The sequence below is a fragment of the Diabrotica virgifera genome, chromosome 7, assembly GCF_917563875.1.
Source record: "Diabrotica virgifera virgifera chromosome 7, PGI_DIABVI_V3a".
Classification (NCBI taxonomy): Eukaryota; Metazoa; Arthropoda; class Insecta; order Coleoptera; family Chrysomelidae; genus Diabrotica; species Diabrotica virgifera.
The window spans coordinates 171679048-171705550 of record NC_065449.1 but is presented as its reverse complement, the minus strand read 5'-3'; the positions used below and the strand labels follow the sequence as shown (position 1 = coordinate 171705550).

The window sequence follows — 26503 nt, the reverse complement described above, 5'->3', positions numbered from 1 at the left end:
TCCCTCGAGCTTGAAATATGTATTATTCCGAACCTAAACTATTCACACATTAAAATTTTATATATTGTAATTTTTCAACAAAAATAAAGATATGATGCACCTTATACATTTGCCAAGAATGTGGCATTGATTCAAATGTATCCTAAAAATACGAACTAATCGATGTTTTTCCAATAGTCTGTCTAGACGAGTTCAAACAAAAGAAAATCCGCAAGAATTACTGGAGGTAATTCACTCACACGCATCTTTAAAAATTGATAAAAATTGGATTATATCCAGTGTTAGACTCGAATTCCGTGACGCAACAGACGGAAAATGGTGCCAAGAGTAAAAACTACTGCAATATTATTAAACTAAATCAAAAATAACATTTTAAAATGACGTAGCTAAGAGAATTGCAAAATGCCAATCTTAGCGTTTCTAACAAAGATTTGGCTATGTCGTGCATTGTTAAAATATAACTTTACAATATGCTGTATCTTATATTTTAGTAGAAACATTCGACTGGAGCTCCCATCACACGCGAAAAGCAGCAGACAGCGAATAAAGGCATACTGGAACATTCCAACTTTCCAATGTGATAGTCATAAGTTGAATTTTACTGTACTAGCCCAAAAATATGGAATAATTCAAAATGAAGACGACAGGTTTAGGGGAAAATTTATTAACATTTTGTATGATCCTGGTAGTTTTCCTGCAGTTTTAAAGAACGGTAGTAAGACTGTCTTGAGAAATGGTGGAGTGCCTCAAAAAGGAAATTTGACGTTACATTTAAGCATTTTTGAGAATATTCTGAATGAGCTGATCCCGAACAAAGGATTTTCAGGTATGTTTAATAATAAAAATAGTACTTGTCAAGAAATAATTAATAATTAAATAGTAGTACCTATAAAGAAGAGTTTAAAAATATAATGATATTCGGCCAATATTCAAATATCATCTATCTAGGATAGGTAAATATTCAAAATATTTTTATTTGGTGCATCTTAAAAGTTAACTGGTTATATTTTATTTGAATTTTAAAAAGGTTTATTAGAATTATGCAGTAACTGAATACTATTTAAGGGTTGGTATTTTTTAAGTGATTACTACAGTACAAGTTTTTAGATATTGCCTTAATATTTTTAAAAGCTAAAATTTTTATTGAAAATACATATAAGTAAATAGTTGCTATACATGTACATACTTATTCTAGTGATTTTGCACGTCACCATACGACGGGCGATCCAATCAATTGACATCTACAGTCACTCTACTTAATTTTTTCTGACTACCTCACATTTTTTCTGACTCCCTTCAACTTTTTTTGACTCCCTCCAGTTCTCTCTCACTCCCGTCAATTTTTTCTTTAACTTTATCGTATTTCCCTCTAATTTTTCCTGGCATCTTCCTATTTTATCGTATCTTCTTCTAGTCTTTCCTGTCTCCCTCTAATTTTTCCTGAGTCCCACCACTTTCTCTTTTCTCCCCCCAATTTTGGGATTTACTTCGCACCGAATTAAATCAATTCACACACATTCACGGGAGTACACCTATTCAGACACGGTCTGATTCGAGTCGATTTGATTTGATGAATTTTATTTATTTGTTTTTTATTTAATTTAATTTTATTTTATTTTATTTTATTTTATTTTATTTTATTTTATTTTATTTTATTTTATTTTATTTTATTTTATTTTACCTATTTTATTTTATTTTATTTTATTTTATTTTATTTTATTTTTTTTTGTTTTATTTTATTTTATTTTATTTTATTTTATATTATTTTATTTTATTTTACTTTATTTTATTTTATTTTATTTTCCATTTTATACAAATATGTATTTTAAAATCAAAATTAGCCAAATCACACATAGCCAGGCACATTGAAAAATAGACAGTCAAAAAGAAGAATAAGAAGATTTTTCTGTAGAATAATTAAGAAATATGGTATGGATATTAGGGGAAGTTCGAAAAAATTGTCTACTTGCATCCAGAATATATCAAGAGCGATATTCTGAACGGAGGAGGCCAAACATAAGAACTTTTGAAAAATGAATGAATCGTTTTGTTCGCACTGAGTCAGTTGTATTTGAAAAAATTAGAAAACTAAGACTATTCTAAGCGAAAAAAAGCAATATGATCTACTGTTAACTACTACCGAGGATCTCCAGTCAGAATCAGCAGTCGTGAATATGTTCCATCTTATATTTTAGTAGAAATATTCAGCTAGAGCCCCCATCACACGCAAAAAGCAGCAGACAGCAAATAAAGACATACTGGAACATTCCAACTTTCCAATGTGATAGTCATAAGTTGAATTTTACTGTACTAGCCCAGAAATATGGAATAATTCAAAATGAAGACGACAGGTTTAGGGGAAAATTTATTAACATTTTGTATGATCCTGGTAGTTTTCCTGCAGTTTTAAAGAACGGCAGTAAGACTGTCTTGAGAAATGGTGGAGTGCCTCAAAAAGGAAATTTGACGTTGCATTTAAGCATTTTTGAAAATATTCTGAAGGAGCTGATCCCGAACAAAGGATCTTCAGGTATGTTTAATAATAAAAATAGTACTTACTTGTCAAGAAATAATTAATAATTAAATAGTAGTACCTATAAAGAATAGATTAATAATAAAAGTATTATAACTTTACCTTTTAAAAATATAATGATATTCGGCCAATATTCAATATATATCATCTATCTAGGATAGGTAGGTAAATATTCAAAATATTTTTATTTGGTGATTTTTATTTTATTAGAATTATGCAGTAACTGAATATTATTTAAGGGTTGGTATTTTTTTGTGATTACTACAGTACAAGTTTTTAGATATTGCCTTGATATTTTTAAAAGCTAAAATTTTTATTGAAAATACATATAAGTAAATAGTTGTTATACATGTACTTATTCTAGTGATTTTGCACGTCACCATACGACGAGCAATCAAATCAATTGACATCTACAGTTATTCTACTCAATTTTTTCTGACTACCTCACATTTTTTCTGACTCCCTTCAACTTTTTTGACTCCCTCCAGTTCTCTCTCACTCCCTACAATTTTTCCTTTAACTTTATCGTGTTTACCTCCAATTTTTCCTGGCATCTTCCTATTTTATCGTATCTTCCTCTAGTCTTTCCTGTCTCCCCCTAATTTTTCCTGAGTCCCACCACTTTCTCTTTTCTCCCCCCAATTTTGGGATTTACTTCGCACCGGATTAAATCAATTCAAACACATTCACGGGAGTAAACCCATTCAGACACGGTCTGGTTCGAGTCGATTTGATTTGATGAATTTTATTTATTTGTTTTTTATTTAATTGAATTTTATTTTATTTTATTTTATTTTATTTTATTTTATTTTATTTTATTTTATTTTATTTTATTTTATTTTATTTTATTTTATTTTATTTTATTTTATTTTATTTTATTTTATTTTATTTTATTTTATTTTATTTTATTTTATTTTATTTTATTTTATTTTATTTTATTTTATTTTATTTTATTTTATTTTATTTTATTTTATTTTATTTTATTTTATTTTATTTTATTTTGTTTTATTTTATTTTATTTTATTTTATTTTATTTTATTTTATTTTATTTTATTTTATTTTATTTTATTTTATTTTATTTTATTTTATTTTACATTTTATACAAATATGTATTTTAAAATCAAAATTAGCCAAATCACACACATAGCCAGGCACACTGAAAAACAGACAGTCAAAAAGAAGAAGAAGAAGATTTTTCTGTAGAATAATTAAGAGATATGGTATGGATATTAGGGGAAGTTCGAAAAAATTGTCTACTTGCATCCAGAATATATCAAGAGTGATATTCTGAACGGAGGAGGCCAAACATAAGAACTTTTGAAAAATGAATGAATCGTTTTGTTCGCACTGAGTCAGTTGTATTTGAAAAAATTAGAAAACTAAGACTATTCTAAGCGAAAAAAAGCAATATGATCTACTGTTAACTACTACCGAGGATCTCCAGTCAGAATCAGCAGTCGTGAATATGTTCCATCTTATATTTTAGTAGAAATATTCAGCTAGAGCCCCCATCACACGCAAAAAGCAGCAGACAGCAAATAAAGACATACTGGAACATTCCAACTTTCCAATGTGATAGTCATAAGTTGAATTTTACTGTACTAGCCCAGAAATATGGAATAATTCAAAATGAAGACGACAGGTTTAGGGGAAAATTTATTAACATTTTGTATGATCCTGGTAGTTTTCCTGCAGTTTTAAAGAACGGCAGTAAGACTGTCTTGAGAAATGGTGGAGTGCCTCAAAAAGGAAATTTGACGTTGCATTTAAGCATTTTTGAAAATATTCTGAAGGAGCTGATCCCGAACAAAGGATCTTCAGGTATGTTTAATAATAAAAATAGTACTTACTTGTCAAGAAATAATTAATAATTAAATAGTAGTACCTATAAAGAATAGATTAATAATAAAAGTATTATAACTTTACCTTTTAAAAATATAATGATATTCGGCCAATATTCAATATATATCATCTATCTAGGATAGGTAGGTAAATATTCAAAATATTTTTATTTGGTGATTTTTATTTTATTAGAATTATGCAGTAACTGAATATTATTTAAGGGTTGGTATTTTTTTGTGATTACTACAGTACAAGTTTTTAGATATTGCCTTGATATTTTTAAAAGCTAAAATTTTTATTGAAAATGCATATAAGTAAATAGTTGTTATACATGTACTTATTCTAGTGATTTTGCACGTCACCATACGACGAGCGATCAAATCAATTGACATCTACAGTCATTCTACTCAATTTTTTCTGACTACCTCACATTTTTTCTGACTCCCTTCAACTTTTTTGACTCCCTCCAGTTCTCTCTCACTCCCTACAATTTTTCCTTTAACTTTATCGTGTTTACCTCCAATTTTTCCTGGCATCTTCCTATTTTATCGTATCTTCCTCTAGTCTTTCCTGTCTCCCCCTAATTTTTCCTGAGTCCCACCACTTTCTCTTTTCTCCCCCCAATTTTGGGATTTACTTCGCACCGGATTAAATCAATTCAAACACATTCACGGGAGTAAACCCATTCAGACACGGTCTGGTTCGAGTCGATTTGATTTGATGAATTTTATTTATTTGTTTTTTATTTAATTGAATTTTATTTTATTTTATTTTATTTTATTTTATTTTATTTTATTTTATTTTATTTTATTTTATTTTATTTTATTTTATTTTATTTTATTTTATTTTATTTTATTTTATTTTATTTTATTTTATTTTATTTTATTTTATTTTATTTTATTTTATTTTATTTTATTTTATTTTATTTTATTTTATTTTATTTTATTTTATTTTATTTTATTTTATTTTATTTTATTTTATTTTATTTTATTTTATTTTATTTTATTTTATTTTATTTTATTTTACATTTTATACAAATATGTATTTTAAAATCAAAATTAGCCAAATCACACACATAGCCAGGCACACTGAAAAACAGACAGTCAAAAAGAAGAAGAAGAAGATTTTTCTGTAGAATAATTAAGAGATATGGTATGGATATTAGGGGAAGTTCGAAAAAATTGTCTACTTGCATCCAGAATATATCAAGAGTGATATTCTGAACGGAGGAGGCCAAACATAAGAACTTTTGAAAAATGAATGAATCGTTTTGTTCGCACTGAGTCAGTTGTATTTGAAAAAATTAGAAAACTAAGACTATTCTAAGCGAAGAAAAGGAATATGATCTACTGTTAACTACTACCGAGGATCCCCAGTCAGTATCAGCAGTCGTGAATATGTTGCATCTTATATTTTAGTAGAAATATTCAGCTAGAGCCCCCATCACACGCAAAAAGCAGCAGACAGCGAATAAAGGCATACTGGACCATTCCAACTTTCCAATGTGATAGTCATAAGTTGAATTTTACTGTACTACATAGCCCAAAAATATGGAATAATTCAAAATGAAATTTCTAACATTTCATTTTGAATTATTCTACTGTGCTACTATCACAATGACAGTTGTCTTACTCCCCTAATACGTCTAAAGGTGGGAAAATATGTAATGTAATGTTAATGTATAGGGCTTTTCATTCATAGTCATTTGTTTCGAGCTTATGTCATGTGTCATCAAATATTAATATATCTACGTCATACGTTATTGGTATCTACCAATGATACAAACCAAAGACGTATGTCGTAGATATATTAATATTATGTGACACATGACAGAAGCTCGAAATAAATGACAATCGATGAAAAGCCCTATACGTTTATAACGATCATTTCCACCTCCACTAGTTTCATCTCTTTTTGTTTCGCAATGTATTATATTTCCATCTTTTGCGCTACTGTATACAGTGATGAGCGCGCTGGTAACCGGCAAAATAGCACAAAAGATGGAAAACGTATTTAGTTGTGAGATAAAAAGAAATGAAAGTTGTCGATCTGGGAAATTTAGCGATATTAACCTAAAAATTTACATTAGATTGATTGTTTTCCACCTTTAGAATGCCTTTAGACGTATCAGACGAGTTTGGCAACTGTCATTGTCACAGTAACAGTTTTAGTTGACAATACTCCTCTGATACGTTTAAAGGTGGGAACAATCAATATAATGTAAATCTTTAGGTTAATGTTGTTCTGGAGCTATTTCCTTGTGGTATTTTTATAATAAACTATTTTTAATGGGAAATAAGCCACAATTTTACCAAAAAAATTATTTTATTAACGTTTCGAAGCCCAAATCGGGTTTCGTTGTCAAAATACAAAATACTACTAAAATAAACAAAAATGTTGTTGCTAAGTAAAAAATGTTGTTGCCTTTTTTTTTTCTTTAGGTTAATATCGCTAAATTTGCCATCTCGACTAGTTTCATTTCTTTTTATCACACAACTAATACGTTTTTCACGAAAACGTATTAAGTTGTGAGACAAAAAGAAATTAAACTAATCGAGTTGAGAAATTTAGCGACATTAACCTATAAGTTTACATTATATTGATTGTTTCCCATCTTTAGACGTATCGCACGAATTTGGAAACTACCACTGTCACAGTGACAGTTTTAGTTGACATACTCCTCTGATACGTGTAAAGGTGGGAAACAGTCAATATAATGTAAATTTATTGGTTAATATCGCTAAATTTCCCAACTCGGCTAGTTTCATTTCTTTTTATATCACAACTTAATACACGTTTTCCATATTTTGTGCTAGGTTATTAGCGCGCTCATCACTGTATAAAATTAATATTTAAAATAGTATCAAGCAATAATTAATAATTAAATATAGAAGTAGGTACTTACCTATAAAGAATGGTTTAATGATAAAAATTTAACGATATTCGGCCAATATTCAATATATTATGTATATCTGGGATAGGTCAATATTCAAACTATTTTCAACGAAAACATTTCGTTTATAAATTCGCAAAAGTGTGTGTGTTATTTCGTTGCCGCTCCTACAATACACAGATCAGATTTATCGATGGATTCTTATGTAGTTTTTTCTTCTGAATCCAAATCTGAAAACGGCATTTCGATATTTGTAGCCGTTTTGGAGATAATCGACCTCAAAATCTAAAATGTGACGTCACAATCGTTTTATTTTCTTCCGACACACTACACGTCCAGCTGAAATCGTTGCTATTAAGTAGGCTAGTTTTTTAATTTCGATTTGTTAAGCAAATAGGTCTGGATCCCGCGTATGAAAAAAAGTTGATTAATAGCAAGCTGAAAATTTATTAATAGCTTAAGGGTGTCTAGTCGGATAAACTTTGATATATGGGAACACTGGAACAGGGGCAGTATTAATCGTGGAACAGGTTAAAAATTTGGAACGGTCACACCACGAGAGCGGCACATTTATTTTGTCCGACAGAACAGACTTAAACTCTCCGAACAGAGATTAAACTCTCATGCAAAAATCAGACTGCTATTTATCACCAAATGGGCGTTTTAATGAGTGGAACATGTAGAATATGTCAAATGACAGGAATTATGACCGGCGATAAATAGCAGTCTGATTTTTGCATGAGAGTTTAATCTCTGTTCGGAGAGTCTAAGTCTGTTCTGTCGGACAAAATAAATGTGCCGTTTTCGTGGTGTGACCGTTCCAAATTTTTAACCTGTTCCACAATTAAAACTGCCCCTGTTACAGTGTTCACATATATCAAAGTTTATCCGACTAGACACCCTTAAGCTATTAACAAATTTTCAGCTTGCTATTAATCAACTTGTTTTTCATACGCGGGATCCAGAGCTAAAAGCATAGGTTATTTACATTTGAGTTTGACACTACATGAATGTCAAACTAAATTTTAAATTAAGTATTAATAAAACATCAATGACATTTGATAGTGAATTTAATTATTATATAAAATAAATAAGATGTTCAAAAATACAATTTAAGTATATTTTAAAAGCAATAATTTATTAACAGCTTTAAAAAGGTTTTCGGCCACCCCTTTATGATAAATGGACTGTTCCATTTGCTATGAAATTAAAATATAGTCGGTTCGCTAAACTCAACACAACTGGCTAGTGATTTTAGTAGGTATTTTTTTTGTTTTTTGCGAGTTTTGCCAAAATTGGCAAAATTACTAATTACTTACTAATTATTAACTAATTAGTAATCATTTTTTTGCCAAACTGGCAAAATTATTGACTAAAATCACTAGCCAGTTGTGTATGAGTTTAGCGAACCGACAGTATATGAAATAATATTGTTTGGTATAAAAAAATATGGTCTGATATGTGCAATTACATCCTTCTAACGGAAAAAAAATTTGAAGATTTTTCTCAAATTATGGATACCAACAACATTTTCATTTATAACTCTTTTATTTTTAATTTTACAAAGAAAAGTTATTCTTCATAAAAAGCTCTTCATGTTCTAAGATTTATGATGCAACCATCATATATAAAATTTTATTATTTTATACGAGGTATATAAAAAATATGAATTTCGATCAAGAGTAAACTACCTTTATAGTTCATAACATTTAAATTAGAATGATATAATTGCACATTAAAACATAATTATTAATTCTAAACTACTTTTCATAATAGCAATTTTCCATTTATTATGAATTAAAATAAACAAAGTTTTCGTTATGATAATGCTCGCATTTTCAGCTTGTTATTTAGTGCATCTTAGAGTTGTTATATTTTATTTAAATTTTAAAAAGGCTTTATTAACGTGGCATATATAGGGTGTCCCAAAAGTAGCGGAACGGTCGAATATTTCGCGAACTAAACATCGGATCGAAAAACTGAAAAATACGTTTTCAATAATTTTTAAAAATCTATCCAACTACATCAAATATGATCCCCACTCCATTCCCTAGAGGTGGGGTGGGGGTAACTTTGAAATCTTAAATGGAAACATTTATTATTCGAAACATTTTTTAGAATGGCTGATAGATGGCGCTAATAAATAGTCTTTTTCCAATTATAGCGCCATCTATCAACAATTCTAAAAAATGTTTCGAATAAATGTTTTTCTAATTCTAATTTTTCATGACGAATCCAAATCTGCAATAAAAAATAAAGGTTGCTATTTAAGATTTTAAAGTTACCTCCCACCCCACCTCTAGGGGGTGAGGTGGAGGGTCATGTTTAGCGTTATTCGATAAGTTTTTGAAAAATATTTAATGCGTATTTTTTGGTTTTTCATTGGGAAGTGCATTTCTCGAGATATTAGACCGTTTCTATAATTTACCTATGCTATCTCGATAAATTGTTTTTTCCGATTATAGCGCCATCTATCCGTAATTCGAAAAAATGTCTCGAATAAAAGTTGCTTACTTTCACATAAGGAATCTAAATCTGAAATAAAAACTCGGGGCTTCCATTTAAGATTTCAAAGTTACCCCCACCTCACCTCTAGAGAATGGAGTGGGGAATCGTGTTTGACGTCGTTGGATAGATTTTTAAAAATTATTGAAAACGTATTTTTCAGTTTTTCGATCCGATGTTTCGCGAAATATTCGACCGATCCGCTACTTTTGGGACACCTTGTATATGGAATATTATATACGGGTTGGTTATTTTTCAGTGATTACTACAGTATCTACATGTTTTTAGGTATTGCCTTAATATTTTTAAAATCTAAGATTGTTGTTGAAAATGCACATAAATAGTTATACAGTGATGAGCATGCTAATAACCGGCAAAATAGCACAAAATATGGAAAACGTATTAAGTTGTGAGATAAAAAGAAATGAAACTAGTCGAGCTGCGAAATTTAGCGATATTAACATATAGGTCTGGATCCCGCGTATGAAAAAAAAGTTAATTAATAGCAAGCTGAAAATTTGTTAATAGTTTAAGGGTGTCTAGTCGGACAAACTTTGATATATAGGAAAACTGGAACAGGGGAAGTTTTAATTGTGGAACAGGTTAAAAATTTGGAACGGTCAGACCACGAAAACGTCACATGTATTTTGTCCGACAGAACTTCCAATTGATCTGTTACCCTTTCATTAAACTCTCATGCAAAGTCAGGCTGCTATTTATCACCAAATGGGAATTATAATGAGTGGAACACGTAGAATATGTCAAATGACAGGAATTATGACAGGTGATAAATAGCAGTCTGATGTTTGCATGAGAGTTTAATGAAAGGGTAACAAATCAATTGGAAGTTCTGTCGGACAAAATACATGTGACGTTTTCGTGGTCTGAACGTTCCAAATTTTTAACCTGTTCCACAATTAGAACTTTCCCTGTTCCAGTGTTCCCATATATCAAAGTTTGTCCGACTAGACACCCTTAAGCTATTAACAAATTTTCAGCTTGCAATTAATCAACTTTTTTTTCATACGCGGGATTTAGATCTAATATTAATTCACATTATATTAATTGTTTGTCACCTTTACGCGGATCAGCGGATTATGTCAACTAAAACTGTCACTGTGACAGTGGTAGTCGCCAAACTCGTCCGATACGTCTAAAGGTGGGAATCAATCACTATAATGTAAATTTTTAGATATCGCTAAATTTCCCAGCTCGACTAGTTTCATTTCTTTTTATATCAAAACCTAATACGTTTTCCATCTTTTGTGCTATTTTGCCGATTATTAGCGCGCTCATCACTGTATATGTATGTACTTATTCTAGTTATTTTGCACGACACCATGCGACATGCGATCCAATCAATTGACATCTACAGTCATCCCATACAATTTTTTCTGACTTTCTCCTATTTGATCGTATCTTCCTCTAATTTTTCCTAGCTTCTTCCTATTTTATCACGTATTCATCTAACCTTTCCTGACTCCCCCTACTTTATCTCGTTTCCGCCTAATTTTGGGATTTACTCCACACCGGATTAAATCCATTCACACACATTCACGGCCATTCACGGGAGTATACCCATTCGGAAACGGTTTGATTCGATTCAATTTAATTCGATTCTATATAATTTTATTTTATTTAGGTTTATTTAATGTTATTTAGTTGTATTTCATTAATATTATTTTAATTTATTCAGTTTTATTTGGTTTTATTTAATATTTCTTTATTTAATTTTGTTGAATTTAATTTATTTTATTATCAAAATTAGCCGAATCGATCCAGTCATTCTCAAGTTGTTATAAAAAAATATATAACCTATCTAAAATATACTAAGTGTATATTATGTACCTATGTACAGGGTTATTCACTATATTTTGACCCCCTGTAAACTGCTTTATTTACAGAATTAGAAGAAAATGTTATATACAAAATTATTTGATTTTTAAATTATGATTTTTTGACACATATATATTATACTAGTGACGTTATCCATTTGGGCTTGATGACGTAATCGACTATTTTTTTAAATGAGAATAGGGTCGTGTGCTAGCCCATTTGAAAGGTTATTCAATTCTCTATTCAGTAATATAAACGTTAAGATAGTTATTTATACAGGTTGTCCAAAAGAAATTTTAATTAAATTAATGGACACAAAAAGAAGAATGTATGTACCTAATTTATTTAATTCAAAATACATTCTTCTACTGTCAGAAAATAGAAATAAATGTTTATTGAACAAATAAACATTACTTTTCACTTAAATTCAATGTTCAAGCTGCCACCCATCTGCCCCTTGACAGTTTGAACATTGAATTTAAGCAAAAAGCAATGTGTATTTGTGCAATAAACTTTTATTTCTGTTTTCTAATAGCAGTAGAAGATACTTTGAATTATTTTGATCTTCTTTTTGTGTCAATTAATTTAATTTAAAAAATTTTTTTTGGACACCCTGTATAAATAATTATCTTAATGTTTATATTACTGAATAGGGAATTTAATAACCTTTCGAATGAGGTATCACACGGCCCCTATTCTCATTAAAAAAAAAGTCGTTTACGTCATCAGGCCCAAAGGGTGACGTCACTAGTATGATATATATGTCAAAAAATCATAATTTACAAATCGAATAACTTTTGTATTTTATATTTTTTCTAATTCTGTAAATAAAGCAGTTTACAGGGGGGTCAAAATATAGTGAGTAACCCTGTAAATATTTTATATTATGTATATTACTGTGTTCTGCAAGGTTACTGCACGCGTCTCTATTTTTCGAATGACGCTAAATAGGATTTCGGGCTCGTGCAAAAATATCAGACCAAACGATAGGAAGTATTCACTTCAAAAGATACTTTACATCATTAATTTTTTTATTCGTGATAACCCATTTTAATTTCGGAATAATTATTTTCCGAAAATCGGTCAGGAATTTAGACATTTTTGAAAACATTTTTGAAAGAAACGTTCGATATTTCCTTATACTTAGACGTTGCCTGGAAACGAAAAATACTGTACGGAAATGTTATTTCCTTACTGTAAGGAAATATTTTTCCTTCCAGCAGATTCAGAACAAATTTATTAAAGAAGAACTTTATTTTCAATAATTTCAACACATAAAATAGCCTGAAACCAAAAATGTAATAGTTATTTTGCTTTTTAATATGATTACAATCAAAGAAAACATTAAAAATACTGCCAAAAATCTGTATTTGGTGGCATCACGAATATTTGAGTGAAAATAATAATACGTCAATTTGAAAATTTTAACATGTTTATTTTAATATAATTTAAATGTTCGATTTTCGGAAAAATAGTGTATACCTTGTGTAGGAAAAGGGAAAAGGCACATTCCCGGACTCTGTATTGCCTTGTCTCGGCTTGCGCCTCGACGGAAATTTTTACATAGTCCGGGAATGTAAAGCTTTTCCTACTAAGTATACAATGTACTATTAATTAATTTTGCATAAAATTTTACACATTGTTGAAAGCTATATTTTTAGTAAAAACGACTGGCGCTTCTTTGGATTAATTTTCCTTGACACGGCGACGGTGTATCCACAACTTTGACACTTAGTGTAGGAAACAGAGGTTGAACCTTGCAAAATGGACACAAGTCCGGTTTTATTTTTTTTTCTGGTATATGAAGTGGTGCTTATTATGAGACTAACTTTTTCTTAAAAAATTTCGCCCCGGAACCCCCTTTTTAACCCTTTAAAAGGCTAATTTGTGGTTTTGGCGGAACGTAGCCTTTCCTGTACCTTTTGCAAAAAATTTCTTTTATAGAAATATGATGAGGACTATATTTTCTACGATTTATTTCCCAACAGCATATATGTCTATCACCCACGGTTTAGTGGGGATGGGGCCCCAAAGTAGACAAGTTTTTAAAAAAGATGTTTTAAAAAAATATTTTTCCCTAACTGTAATGAAAATTAAGAAGAAATCCTGCGGCAATTATTGACAAATAAGTGACTGATTTTTTTTGGTATAGGTTTCACTTAAGGGTAATTACCTTTTTTTAATTACAGGGTGTTACATTTTTAAAAACCCCTTTTTATACCATCTGAACCGTTTATATTAGAGTAAAAAGACTTTCAGCGATTACCCATGTACTGGTGCTATTTACAAATTTGTTTAATGTACCCCCATTTCTTCCCCGGAACCACCCCAAAAAAAGAAGAATTAATAAAGAAAGTGATTTTCTTGGAATCTTTCACACACAATGCCCTTTATTAATATACTTTATATATATATATATATATATACAGTAGAACCCCGCAAATCCGAACCCCGCAAATCCGAACTTTCGGCAAATCCGAACCAACGGAAAGTGAAAAAAATTTTAAAAATTCAAAATAAAAATTTAAAAACATGTTTATTATGTGAGAAAATCATTACGTAAGATGCTAGCTACAGTATTAAACACTGCAACACTAATGAGTGAATAAAAGTGTGGAGTTAGACTAAACACAATCAATGAAGGAATGTGCATAATACACATTTCCTATGGTATACTATGAACGAAAACATTGAAAAAGATAAGAAACATGAGAAACATGGTGTAATCAATATCCAGATTACAAATTTAATGAATCATTTACATGGCCGAATTCCCATGTCCCGTGACGAAACAAAACTACTGGCGTTAGCGATTTAATATTTCAGTGATCTAAATATTTTTAAGCTTTAGAATATTGGCGGCATAAACGTGCAGATAAAGTTTCATAAAGGGATCGGTGGCAGTCCAAATCTTTTAAAAATCATCTTCGTTAGCTTCTTAGGCTAACTTTCGGATAATCCGAACTTTGCGGAATCCGAACAGGCTGTCCCCCCAATTAGTTCGGATTTGCGGGGTTCTACTGTATATATATATATATATATATATATATATATATTAATGTGATATTCAAAGATCGGTGTGCTCAAAGCAATTGATTAGATAATTAATTAATTAATTAAATTTAATTTTAATGATGCACTTATGATTTAATCACACTATTTAATGCTCTAATCTCAGGGTTTTATATTCTCGTGCTTCAATATCTCCTTTGCTTTACATATGATAAATAAGGTCAAAGACTAACGGAATAAAACACATATATGGTACAAAAACATCTATTGAAATAAATTCACCCTCAAAATATCCTCTAAAAATAATATCTCCTATTCTGATTATTGAAATACTCCTACCACTATCTAAAGTACTTATTGAAATTTGCGTTATGAATAATTCTACAAAAAAAAATAAAACTGTCTCTCGGATGATGAGTTGTCCAAATTCTTGTCTCTGGTCGCCTACAATTTACTCTTAGCAGCCCCCTATGTAGTCAGCAATCTCGCAACAAACTATTGCAAGCCTATTGTCATCAATGACCCCCTTCAGATGCACGTATCTTTCAAAAAACAATGCTAGCCTTTTCTCCTCTCAATAAACTGAATCTATTTCTCGTTCCGGCATGCAACGGTGACTCTTGGAATATAAGTAGAACAATATAACTTACAATGCTTTACGTGATGAGCCTCCGTCAGGACACTTATTTCAACAAACTCACAGCTATTCATTTATCTGCCTTACTACTTCAGGAGACTCTCAGAGATCACCACTATTCGACTTGACGATCATTTAACAACTATCATCTAGAATCCCATTCGTTTAAAGGCCAGCACTAAACAGTAACGTTGAAAAATTTATTCTACCGTAAAATTAAATTATGTAAAAAATTATGAAAGTCCACTGACAACGATTCCCCTGAATTAAATTCCAAATTGTCAATGTCAGATTCAAAACCAACTTTTCCTACCATTCTAAATTTCCTAAAACTAATTACATGCCAATCGGTTTTTAAAGAGATTACATTCATTTAAATTTCTAAATACAATTGTTCCCTAACCCGGTCTCATTGTCCAAACACATAACCACTTCCTTATCATACTAACTGTACAAAGAAAATACTTAATCCCTATTTAAATTTTGTTTACCTACGGCCATCCAAAGATAATTGACTTTCATTTCTTCGAAATGAATTTTGGTATATTTTTATTATATGTTTTAACTTTTCTAAAATATTAAGATCGAAACCATATTAATTCAAATTTTACATATCTTAACAATATATATATATATATATATATATATATATATATATATATATCATTTTGTGCACGTTATTATTACCCATGCATGGACATCAAAAGCGATTTCCTAGTGCAACCCCTGTAGCCAAAAAAAAATAAATAAAATGGGGAGTTGAAAAAAAAAATTTTTGTTTGCTTTTTGATCCATATGGGCATATGCTTCATCAGTAGTGTTTTTCAAAAATATATATATATATATATATGGTTATTGCACCCCTATCCACCACCCCTATCCTTGAAAATATACTGCAGAAACTACCCTTATTTCTGGCGAGCATGTTTTTACGATTTTCTCATTACCTATGCGTTCTTTTTAAACAAAACTTATACAAGGTTAAAGACCACATTTTTTTCGTATAAGCAACCGTTACGGTACAGTGGCGCAGTAAACCTCAGATATGCTTTGGCGGGCTCCAGTTTTTGTTGTTTTTTTTTCGTCACCTGTTCGTTTTATTGATAAAGTACTTATGTAAAATAAAACAACACAGTGTAACCTACAAATTATGTCCTATTCACATTTTACATTCTTTGCGCCCCAAAGCCACAGTGGTGGCCCCAAATTAATTTTTGCATATTTTCGCCACCTACACGCATTTCATTGCATTAATGCTACCTTAATAGCACAATATTCACCCATAAGTGGTCGCTAAGCAGTGGTGGATCCAGGGAGGAGTGATGGGGGCAATCACCCCCCTCTCAAACCAAGTGATATTATATTTAAAGATTATAAAAATATTCATTTATTTTTATAAAAATTTAGCCAATTGGCACCCCCTCTTAACGATGGTGGATCCGCCACTGTTGCTAAAGGATAAAAAGTACGCCATTCTTATAAAAATAATAATATAAGTATTTCTATAAAAATAAATGAATATTTTTATAATCTTTAAATATAATATCACTTGGTTTGAGAGGGGGTGATCACCCCCATCACCCCTCCCTGGATCCGTCACTACTGAGCGACCACTTAAGGGTAAATATTGTGCTATTAAGGTAGCACTAATGCAATAAAATGCGTGTAGGTGGCGAAAATATGCAAACATTGATTTTGGGCCACCACTGTGGCTTTGGGGCGCAAATAATGTAAAATGTGCATAGGTCATAATTTTTAGGTTACACTGTGTTCTTTTATTTTACATAAGTACTTTATCAATAAAACGAACAGGTGACGAAAAAAAAAACAAAAACTGGAGCCCGCCAAAGCATATCTGAGGTTTACTGCGCCACTGTACCGTAACGGTTGCTTATACGAAAAAAATGAATAGGACCTAATTTTTAGACCTAAATAGTGGTCTTTAACCTTGTATAAGTTTTGTTTAAAAATAATGCGTAGGTAATGAGAAAATCGTAAAAACATGCTCGCCAGAAATAAGGGTAGTTTCTGCAGTATATTTTCAAGGATAGGGGTGGTTTCCGCAGGGATGTTGCAATGACCATATATATTTTTGAAAAACAGTATTGATGTAATTAAAATTAAAACACTGTAATTAAAAAAAGGGCAATTACCCTTAAGTGAAACCTATACCAAAAAATCAGTTACTTATTTGTGAATAATTGCCGCAGGATGTCTTCTTAATTTCCATTACAGTTAGGGACAAATATTTTTTTTTAAAACATCTTTTTTAAAAACTTGTCAACTTTGGGGCCCCACCTCCACTAAACGGTGGGTGATAGACATATGCTGTTGGAAAATCAATCGTAGAAAATATAGTCCTCTTCATATTTCTATAAAAGAAATTTTTTGCAAAAGTACAGGAAGGGCTACGTTCCGCAAAAAAAAACAAATTACCCCCTTTAAAGGGGTGAAAAGGGAGGTTCCGGGGCGAAATTTTTTAAGAAAAAGTTAGTATCATAATAAGCACCCCGTGATATACCAGAAAAAAATAAAACCGGACTTGTGTCCATTTGTAAGGTTCAACCTCTGTTTCCTACACTAACTTACGTTTGACTTTAAGGCAATCGGTACATAATTCGCAAATATTTTACGGCTATTCCTACTTTTTCTGTCTTTATACGGCAAATTACGGGTAGTAAAATTCACACTGGTATGGATATGTAAACATTACTAGAATGTCATTCTACTTGAAAATATGTCATCATTAACTTAAAGAGATGGCTTTTGAATGTTCTTGGATAACTGTTATTTGTATAATTGCAAATTATTAATTCAGTTAATAAATGTGATAATTTTTTCACTAACTATGTATTCAGTGATTGTAATAATTTATATGTGCAACAAAAACTAATACCATTCTAATACTCAATCGAGAAAAGAGGAAAAGTCTTAAAGTGATTTTTTAATAATATATTGTTACTATGGAACGCTTACAAATTTGAACATATTTAACAACAAAATACTTGGATCACAGAATATATTATCCTGATGTATTCTCTGCTTGGATCTTCCACAAATAATACACAATAAATATCTTTTTATTAAGTTCACGTCTTAAATCAATTATTTATCAAATACACTATATCAATATTATTTATTCAACAACTCAAAATATTCCCGATGTCATGTCAAATATTTAAAATTGTCACTGATTGTCACTGTCTAACTGACAATATGCTGACAATATTCTATTCGACTGAGTGCGTTGTAAGACAACGATAGATTTGGAAAATATTACCACGGACACAGTATACGCTCTGAGCTTCGCTGATGTCGGTCCTAGCAGATTACTAATGCAACTTTCACCGGTAATTTTTAAATTTATTATTTAATTGTTATCGCTTAATATTTACAACGCAAGTAATTAAATTGTAATCGATTTTTTAAATATTTTGCTAATCATTTTAACGCTCTATTAATGAAATATTAATTTCTTAATTCGGATACTTTCAAAATTATCGTGTAGATGGCGCCTAGATTAATTTATAATTACATATTACGAAATATTAAAGAAACTTAAATTCAGTATTTAAAACGTAAGTATATTTAAGGTAAAAATATACACCGCAGCTTTGACCAACTAACATTATTTCCTATTAATGTTTTTAATTTCAATGTTTTAAATTAATCACTTTGACATTTATGTCAAATTTCCAGTAAAAGCTTACAGACTTGTCACTACTGGCGCTCGCGAATTTTTATTTATCCCCTCTACCTACGAGCTCATAGCGTATAGGAGGAATTCCTCCTATACTGTGCCACGGACATTGTGTTCATTATTTTCGAATCTTGAAAAAACCAATAAATATTTTTGAAAAATTTAAACGCAGAATGAAAGACTAAATTATTACCGAGGGCCGAAAGTCCCTTAAAATAAATAAAAAGTTTATTTTGAATGAGATATTTGAAATTAAAAATCACACTAAATTTTCTCTTAGTTTTTCACCCCTGTAACTTATTAAAATCAACATTATAGAAGTTCTCAGGGACTTTCGGCCCTCGCTAATAACGTAATCTTTCATTCTGCGTTTAAATTATTCGAAAATACTTATTAGTTTTCTCAGGATTCGAAAAAAATGAATCCCCATTTGAATAGCATTGCAGCCGAATATACGTACCCATCCTCTTAACTTTAATTTAATTTCATGTTAGTTCCCCAAAAAGTGCTTCTCATTTCTAGATAATTCTACCAGAGAATTATTAGCAAAATTCTATAATCAAAATATCTCAGGTCCAGTCAATTAATCCTTTTTAATTGCTTTAATCGACCAATCAGTCTATGACCTGTTAATTAATTTATTGGAAAACCAAAATTGGACATTTGAAAGAATTTTTTGTTGTACTGCTAATAAACCTTCTCTGCATTATAATACATTTAACAGTATATTTTTTCAAGAGTATGAAATAGTTTCACGATTCTTTGTCCCTACTTAATTGTCAATTTAAATCAGTAGACTAATAACACTAAAACTAAACTAAATTTATGATTGCCTCAAAAACAGAACATGGAAATGAAAGATTAATGATAGAGCAAACCCAAATAGAAAAAATAAAGACATGTAAATATCTGAGAACCTGGGTTGATGACAAAAATGACCAAAGCAAAGAAATTAAAGTACGAATGGAAACTGCAAGGCAAGCATTTATAAAAATGAAGACACTGCTTACAAACAAAGACCTTCAGTTGCCTCTCAGATTGAGGGTTCTAAGATGCTACATATTTTCTATATTGCTATACGGAATGAAAACTTAGACATTGAAGAGAAAACACATATGAAGAATAGAAGCGTTCGAAATGTGGTGTTACAGAAGAATATCGAAAATTCAGTGGGTTCAAAGGATTACCAATGTTGAAGTGATACGACGTTTAAATAAGGAGTTAGAAATTATGAAGAGTATAAAAACTAGAAAACTGGAATATTTGGGTCACATTACCAGAAGAGAAAAATAGGAGTTGCTGAGAATTATTATGCAAGGAAGGATCCAAGGAAGAAGAAGCATAGGAAGAAGACGCATCTCCTGGCTGAGGAACCTTAGAGAATGCTTTAACTATAGTTCATTACAACTGTTCAGAGCAGCAGACAACAAAGTGACCATAGCCATTATGATATCCAACCTCCGATAGGAGAGGGAAGTTTAAGAAGAAGAAGACTAATAAAATCGGCATTACTACAATATGTGACTAATGGATTAAATCCGAAGCCAACACCCTTTCTACTTTTCTACACACACAGCGACAGCATTTTCAAAAATAAGCACTTTGAACTGATGAATCTTACAGATCATATAAACAATAGATAAGTAAAACTTGCGAAGCTGTAACGATTAATTTCATTATGATGCTAATTAGGGGATGGTTTTCACGCTTTTTTTTTACCAAGAAGAAAATGGACCAGCATTATTTTGAGCGTAGGTAACTTACTTATTTTTGATGTTTTTTAAATACTCTAAAAATGTTGTAATGAGTTTTCCACGAAAAGTGCTGGATTTAGTGATTAGTTCACGTTGAAATTTTTGATTTGGAATTTCACTACTAAGAACCTACTTTTCATTAGCTACAACTGTGCTTCTACTGGGGATATAGACTTCATATATACACCAATTTTTTTCACTTCACTTTTTATAAGCTATATTTTTGTCAAGAATATTTTTTCGATAAAAATCGTAATTTTTGAAGTATTTGCGAAAGTCCGTCTAAAAACGCGATTTTTTGTTGAAAAATGAACATATTCACTCACAAATAACTCGAAAAGTATTGACATAGTGAAAAAACTCTATAGAACAAAAGTTGCTTAGAATTAGTTAGTTTATCCAATAGGGAAATTGCACATTTTTTTTATTACATAATAATGTTCAGTTTTGTTTAAAAATGAGATTTCCAAAATTTCACGCTTCAAAAACTCATAATAACTTAGAAATACAAATTTAAAATCTTCTGCGATTTAAAATAGTTCATACGACCCGTGACGTCACATAGTTTTACTAGATTGTTATGTTTATGGTTATATTTAGGTATATTCTTCTTCTCCTTCTTTAGTTTATTGGTCTCCATCTACTTGGATATTTTTCCAGCTCATCGTCGCGGAATAAGGGAAAAATATATATAAAAATAATCATATGACGTCACGACGCGTTTTGGGCTAGCTGATTTAATTTGAATTTAGAATTGTCTTTAGGGGCCAAACGGAACACAAAAACAACTTTTTTATTTTTGATACATGTTTTAAAAAATTATATTATGTTCTGTTGTGATTTATAACATTTTTTTCGAATTTAAAATTTTATGCAAGTTCCCTATTCCGGACTTATTTTGAACGTACGATTTTTTATCCCCAAGAAGGGGTAAAACTCACCCCCAGGACAAAAATCACACATCGGCACAATATCACTTTTTTTCTTTGACATGTTAGCTATAATATGTATGACAAATTTTATGTCAATACAATCCAAGCGGTTTGTATCCAAAATTTTGAGGTTTTGCCAAATTTTACCGTCAGTGAATGGACTAATAAATATAAAATAAAAATTCCATTTTTATTCAGTTGCAATGCGAAGGCAAAACCGTCTTATTTTTCACTTAGAACAGGGAGCACAGACCAGCACTCTAAATCGACGATTTTCGACTCTATTTGGAGTCATCATCAGAGAGGCGTAGGTCTGCTGCTCTCTGCCCGAAGTGACAAATTTACGAAAAATTATCCCTGCATTGCAACTGACGTTTATGGGGTAGATGACTAGCGTCATCTGGCAACTGAAAGGCAAAGTAAGTTTTCAACCTAATAGACTAATAATCAACCAAAAATTTTAATAGTTTTTAAATTTTTTCTACCTTTTGCCTTTTTATTTACTGTTATTGTTACAATTGCAAATTTTTTAATACCTATTGTCAGTTTATCGCGGATATAAATTTATTGTGCGTTCTCTGCTGTATAATTTTATTGATAAAAAATTATTATTTTAGGTATAGGTATAATAGACTTCGAAAGTTGGAGGCCTATCTTCAGACAGAACTTTGGAACTTTGCAAGAATACAAAACTCTCTCGATTTCCCTAGAGAAATCAAAACATCCTTCATGGAATCAGAGCCAGTTAACTACACAAGCCACCAAAAAATTCGAAAATGCTGCAAAAGTATTTATGGCTAGGACGTTAATACTAGCCCAGAAAGTTAGACCTAAAGCTACTTGGGGCTATTATGCGTACCCTTATTGTTTCAATATGTCTCCAAGTTACAAGAAGAGACTATGTCCTTCAGAAGTAAGGGTAGAAAACGATAGGTAAAAATTTACAACACGATTTTAACAGAACCTAAATCTTAATGGCATATCAGATGGTTTTAACCTGATTTCATAATTATTCATTTCAGATTGATTTTTAACGTTATAAATCGGTTATCGGAGTAACCTAGTTAAGTCCCAGAATTTATAATCCGTCTTTCCAATAGCCGAGCTGAGTCCCGAAGATGGGTAAATTGAGTCCCGTGTCTACCTGGGGCTTAGTCGGTGTACGTAATGATTTCTAGGAATGAGAAAACAATAATTTATTTTATAACATATAATTTTATTACAAAAATGTATACCTAAAAGATTTACAGTAAACAATATAACATACATTTACATGCTAAGTAAGGTATTTAAATGCCAATCTATGTACAAGTATGTTTTTGTTTTCAAATAAATGTGTAATGTAATATTCAAAAGTTCCATCTAAGTATATAAATGGTGTCCAAACCTGCTAAAAATTGTAAATTGTTGTTGCAGGAAAACATAATAATTTGGTTTTCTATGTCGTTTACCATTAGAAAATCCTCGTTTTTGTTGGTTTTCACTGGAAATGTTTTAATGTTCATGCTTCTTCCATACTTTTTGGCAATTTAAACAGAAGAGATCGTCGGGCGTTATACACATATTTTTCGGACCAATTCCACATCTTTGGTAGTCAACGTACCTACTAATATCGACATTTCGTAATTCCTCATGCAAAATTTTCATATCACCCATTTTTATAGGTCGTTCACTGATATCTTTTACGGTCTCTCGCTTCAAGAAGTTACTTAACATTTGACAATTGAGTACATCTTCGTTTAATTCACTATGATTGTGGTGAAAGTTGTCCCCTTGGGTTTTAAAAATGCTTTACATTTTTCTTTCGTCTGCGCACAACAAATCCAACGCTTGCCGTCATTTTTGAAAGATTTGTGAAAACGATATTTGAAGCAAAGCCATTCAACATAATCAACTGTTGTTTTCCTTTTTCACTAAGAACAATTATCACATAACTCATTTTGACAATCAACTTAACACCGTATCGTATATGTACAGATACATCGCACTCTAATAAATATTTTGTGGTGTACGCATATTACTTTTTGTATTTGATTACCATAAATGCAGAACCAATAAAATACTTACAAATTAAAAAGCTATTATAAAAGGTAATTAGAAGGATTATGATGCCCGGGACTCAATTCGACCATCTAAATATTTTGACCCTTCTTAATTCAGTATACGGGACTCAATTTACCTATGCCCTGGGTTATAAAAATAAAATTCAGACTTAATCACAATCTGCTTTATTGGGCCAAATAGACTACCTGTGTCGCAGTGACGGCTCGTCAGGGTCGGCAGGGACCCACACATTTATGGACACATTATAGATTTTTTAAATATTTAATTTAATCGGAGTTGATGATTTTCGTTTCTGTGAAATAATTAATATATCTGTGAGATAATACAGACTAAAGTTTATTCATTGTTTTTAAAAGAATTCGATCCCGATACGTTAGTTAAGTGATCCCTGTGCGCTGTGCGTAAGAGACTTTTCAAATTAGTGATCCTATAGCCATGCACCCGCACCCGATTGCGATTGTGTGAATTCTTATTATAAAGCCCGGCTCGGCATGCCGTCCCCAGATCGAAGATTTGCTTATGGAAGCTATGGAATATTAGCCGATAGGCAACCAATTATACATTCCCCGTATTTATTTGAATGGCAAGTACGGCAGAGGGTACCTCTGCCGAGCGGTGATCTGCAAACGGCAGAAAGGCACGTACGTAGCCACGTATTGCCTTGCTAGCGCGCCCGGGATAAAATTATGAAATAGGTAAGTAGTTTTACGTCGTTTAATTATTATTGATACTGTAATTCTTTTAAGTTGTTAGGAATTACCATTTAGGGGACAGGATGTATCGGAGCATTCGTTAAATCAAGTTAATTATAGAGAACAAATAAAATTGTTTAACAAATACGATCTGGAATTTTCTAATTTATTTTCTGACTCGAAGAATATAGCTGCGTACCTAAAACAGCACAGAATGAAAGAATCAATTAGTAGTTACATTTTGATTCTTTTCAGTAGAAGTAGACGAAACTACTGATAGAGGTAACATGTCATTCACAAGTATCAATAATTGTTCTTCGATACGCGTTACGTCTAATATTTATGAGAGGTTGTTAGGTTTTCAGACGTAAGTAGAAGCCATAAGACAGAATATATTTTTGGTGTTTTAATTTAAAGGACAGATTAAAATTTTTTGATATCAAAAATAAATTTAAGGCAAATTTATGACGGGGCTGTCTTGATGTCCAGTGAATTGTATGGTCTCCGGACAAAAGTTAAAACAATTGCACCAGGCAAAACTATTATTTACTCACTGTTATAAGTCATTGCGGCCTCTTTGACTATTCAAAATTTAAAAGTTACGCCAAAGAATTTTCAAAATATCTATTATCCATCATTTTTTTAATCAAATAAAATAAGAAAATGAATTAACAGTTTTATATTCTGATCCAAATATTTTCGGAAGGTGGGATAAGTTACAGACTATGTATAATTTTATATACTGCAATTCATTAGGTACAACAAACTGTTCCCGAAATTAATAAATTATTGTGCTCAAATGGGGGCAAATTCTGTCTCAAATGAACGGGATTTCTCTTTTCTCAAAAGAGTCAAAACGTATTGTCGAAACACCATGAAACAGGAGAAAATGTCAAACTTGTCTCAAATGTCGATAGAAAAAAACTTTTAAAATCCCTCCAAAACAATAATAAATTTTACAATTACGTTTTTCTATGGATGCTATACAATGTGCAACTTCTCTCACTACTTACATACAGTGCGGTGGAATAAGTGTTGCCCCCCCCCCCTATTAACTTGTTTATTTTAAGAATATAAGCTAAACGCTCGGATAAGTCGATTTTTAAACTAACCATAGTATATTATAGCATCAACGTTTCGAACTTTACGCGATACCTCTTCAGGTGACAGGCATAACTTTGATTTTTTTAAATGGGAAAGTACATCATGTGACACCTCATTTAAAAGCTCTTAAAATACTGATTTTAAAAATGTATAATACTTTAATCCTGTTTGAGAGCGTAGGCGCAAAATTTCGGTCGAATTCTTTCTAATTGCAATCATTTTTTTCGAATCCTGAAAAAACTAATAAATATTTTTTAAAAATTTAAACGTAGAATGAAATATTACAGTATTCTCGATGGTCCAAAGTCCCTGAGAACTCCTATAATGTTTATTTTAATAAGTCACAGTGGTGAAAAATAAGATAATTTAGTGTGATTTTCAATTTCAAATATATCATTCAAAAGAAACTTTTTGTTTATTCTAAGCGACTGTCTGCCCTTGGTAATAATCTAATCTTTGATTCTGCGTTTAAATTTTTCAAAAATACTTATTAGTTTTCTCAGAATTCGAAAAAAATAAATGCGTTTAAAAAGAGATCGACCAAAATTTTGCGCCTACGCTCTCAAACAGGATTAAAGTATTATACATTTTTGAAATCAGTATTTTAAGAGCTTTTAAATGAGATGTCACATGATGTACTTTCCTATTTAAAAAAATCAAAGTTGTCTGTCACCTGAAGAGGGATCGCGTAAAGTTCGAAACGTTGATGCTATAATATACTATGGTTAGTTTAAAAATCGACCTGTCCGAGCGTTTTGCTTATATTCTTAAAATAAACAAGTTAATAGGGGGGGCAACACTTATTCCACCGCACTGTATATTCAAAACGAACAATTTCTCAGGCAGTGAGAAAAGTCGGCCATTGCAGTGAGAAATATTTTTTCTCACGGGTTTACTGCCGGTTTACATACATATGATCGCCATTTCCATGGTAACATGCACAATACAAACACAATTATTTTTGTCAAACAAAATGTATTCAAACTTGTCAAAACTTAT

At 31.0% G+C, this 26503-nt stretch overlaps 1 protein-coding gene across 1 annotated transcript in view; it reads left to right on the top strand.

Moving 5' to 3' along the window:
• Positions 1 to 302: 302 nt before the first annotated feature.
• The window catches only part of LOC114329413 (hyaluronidase-like), a 55331-nt gene continuing 29130 nt past the window's right edge, over positions 303 to 26503 (top strand). The window contains exons 1-2 of the mRNA XM_028278502.2: positions 303 to 826; positions 22262 to 22577. Coding sequence (XP_028134303.2) covers positions 403 to 826; positions 22262 to 22577 — 740 coding nt within the window. The 5' untranslated portion in view covers positions 303 to 402. The remainder of the gene's footprint in view (positions 827 to 22261; positions 22578 to 26503) is intronic.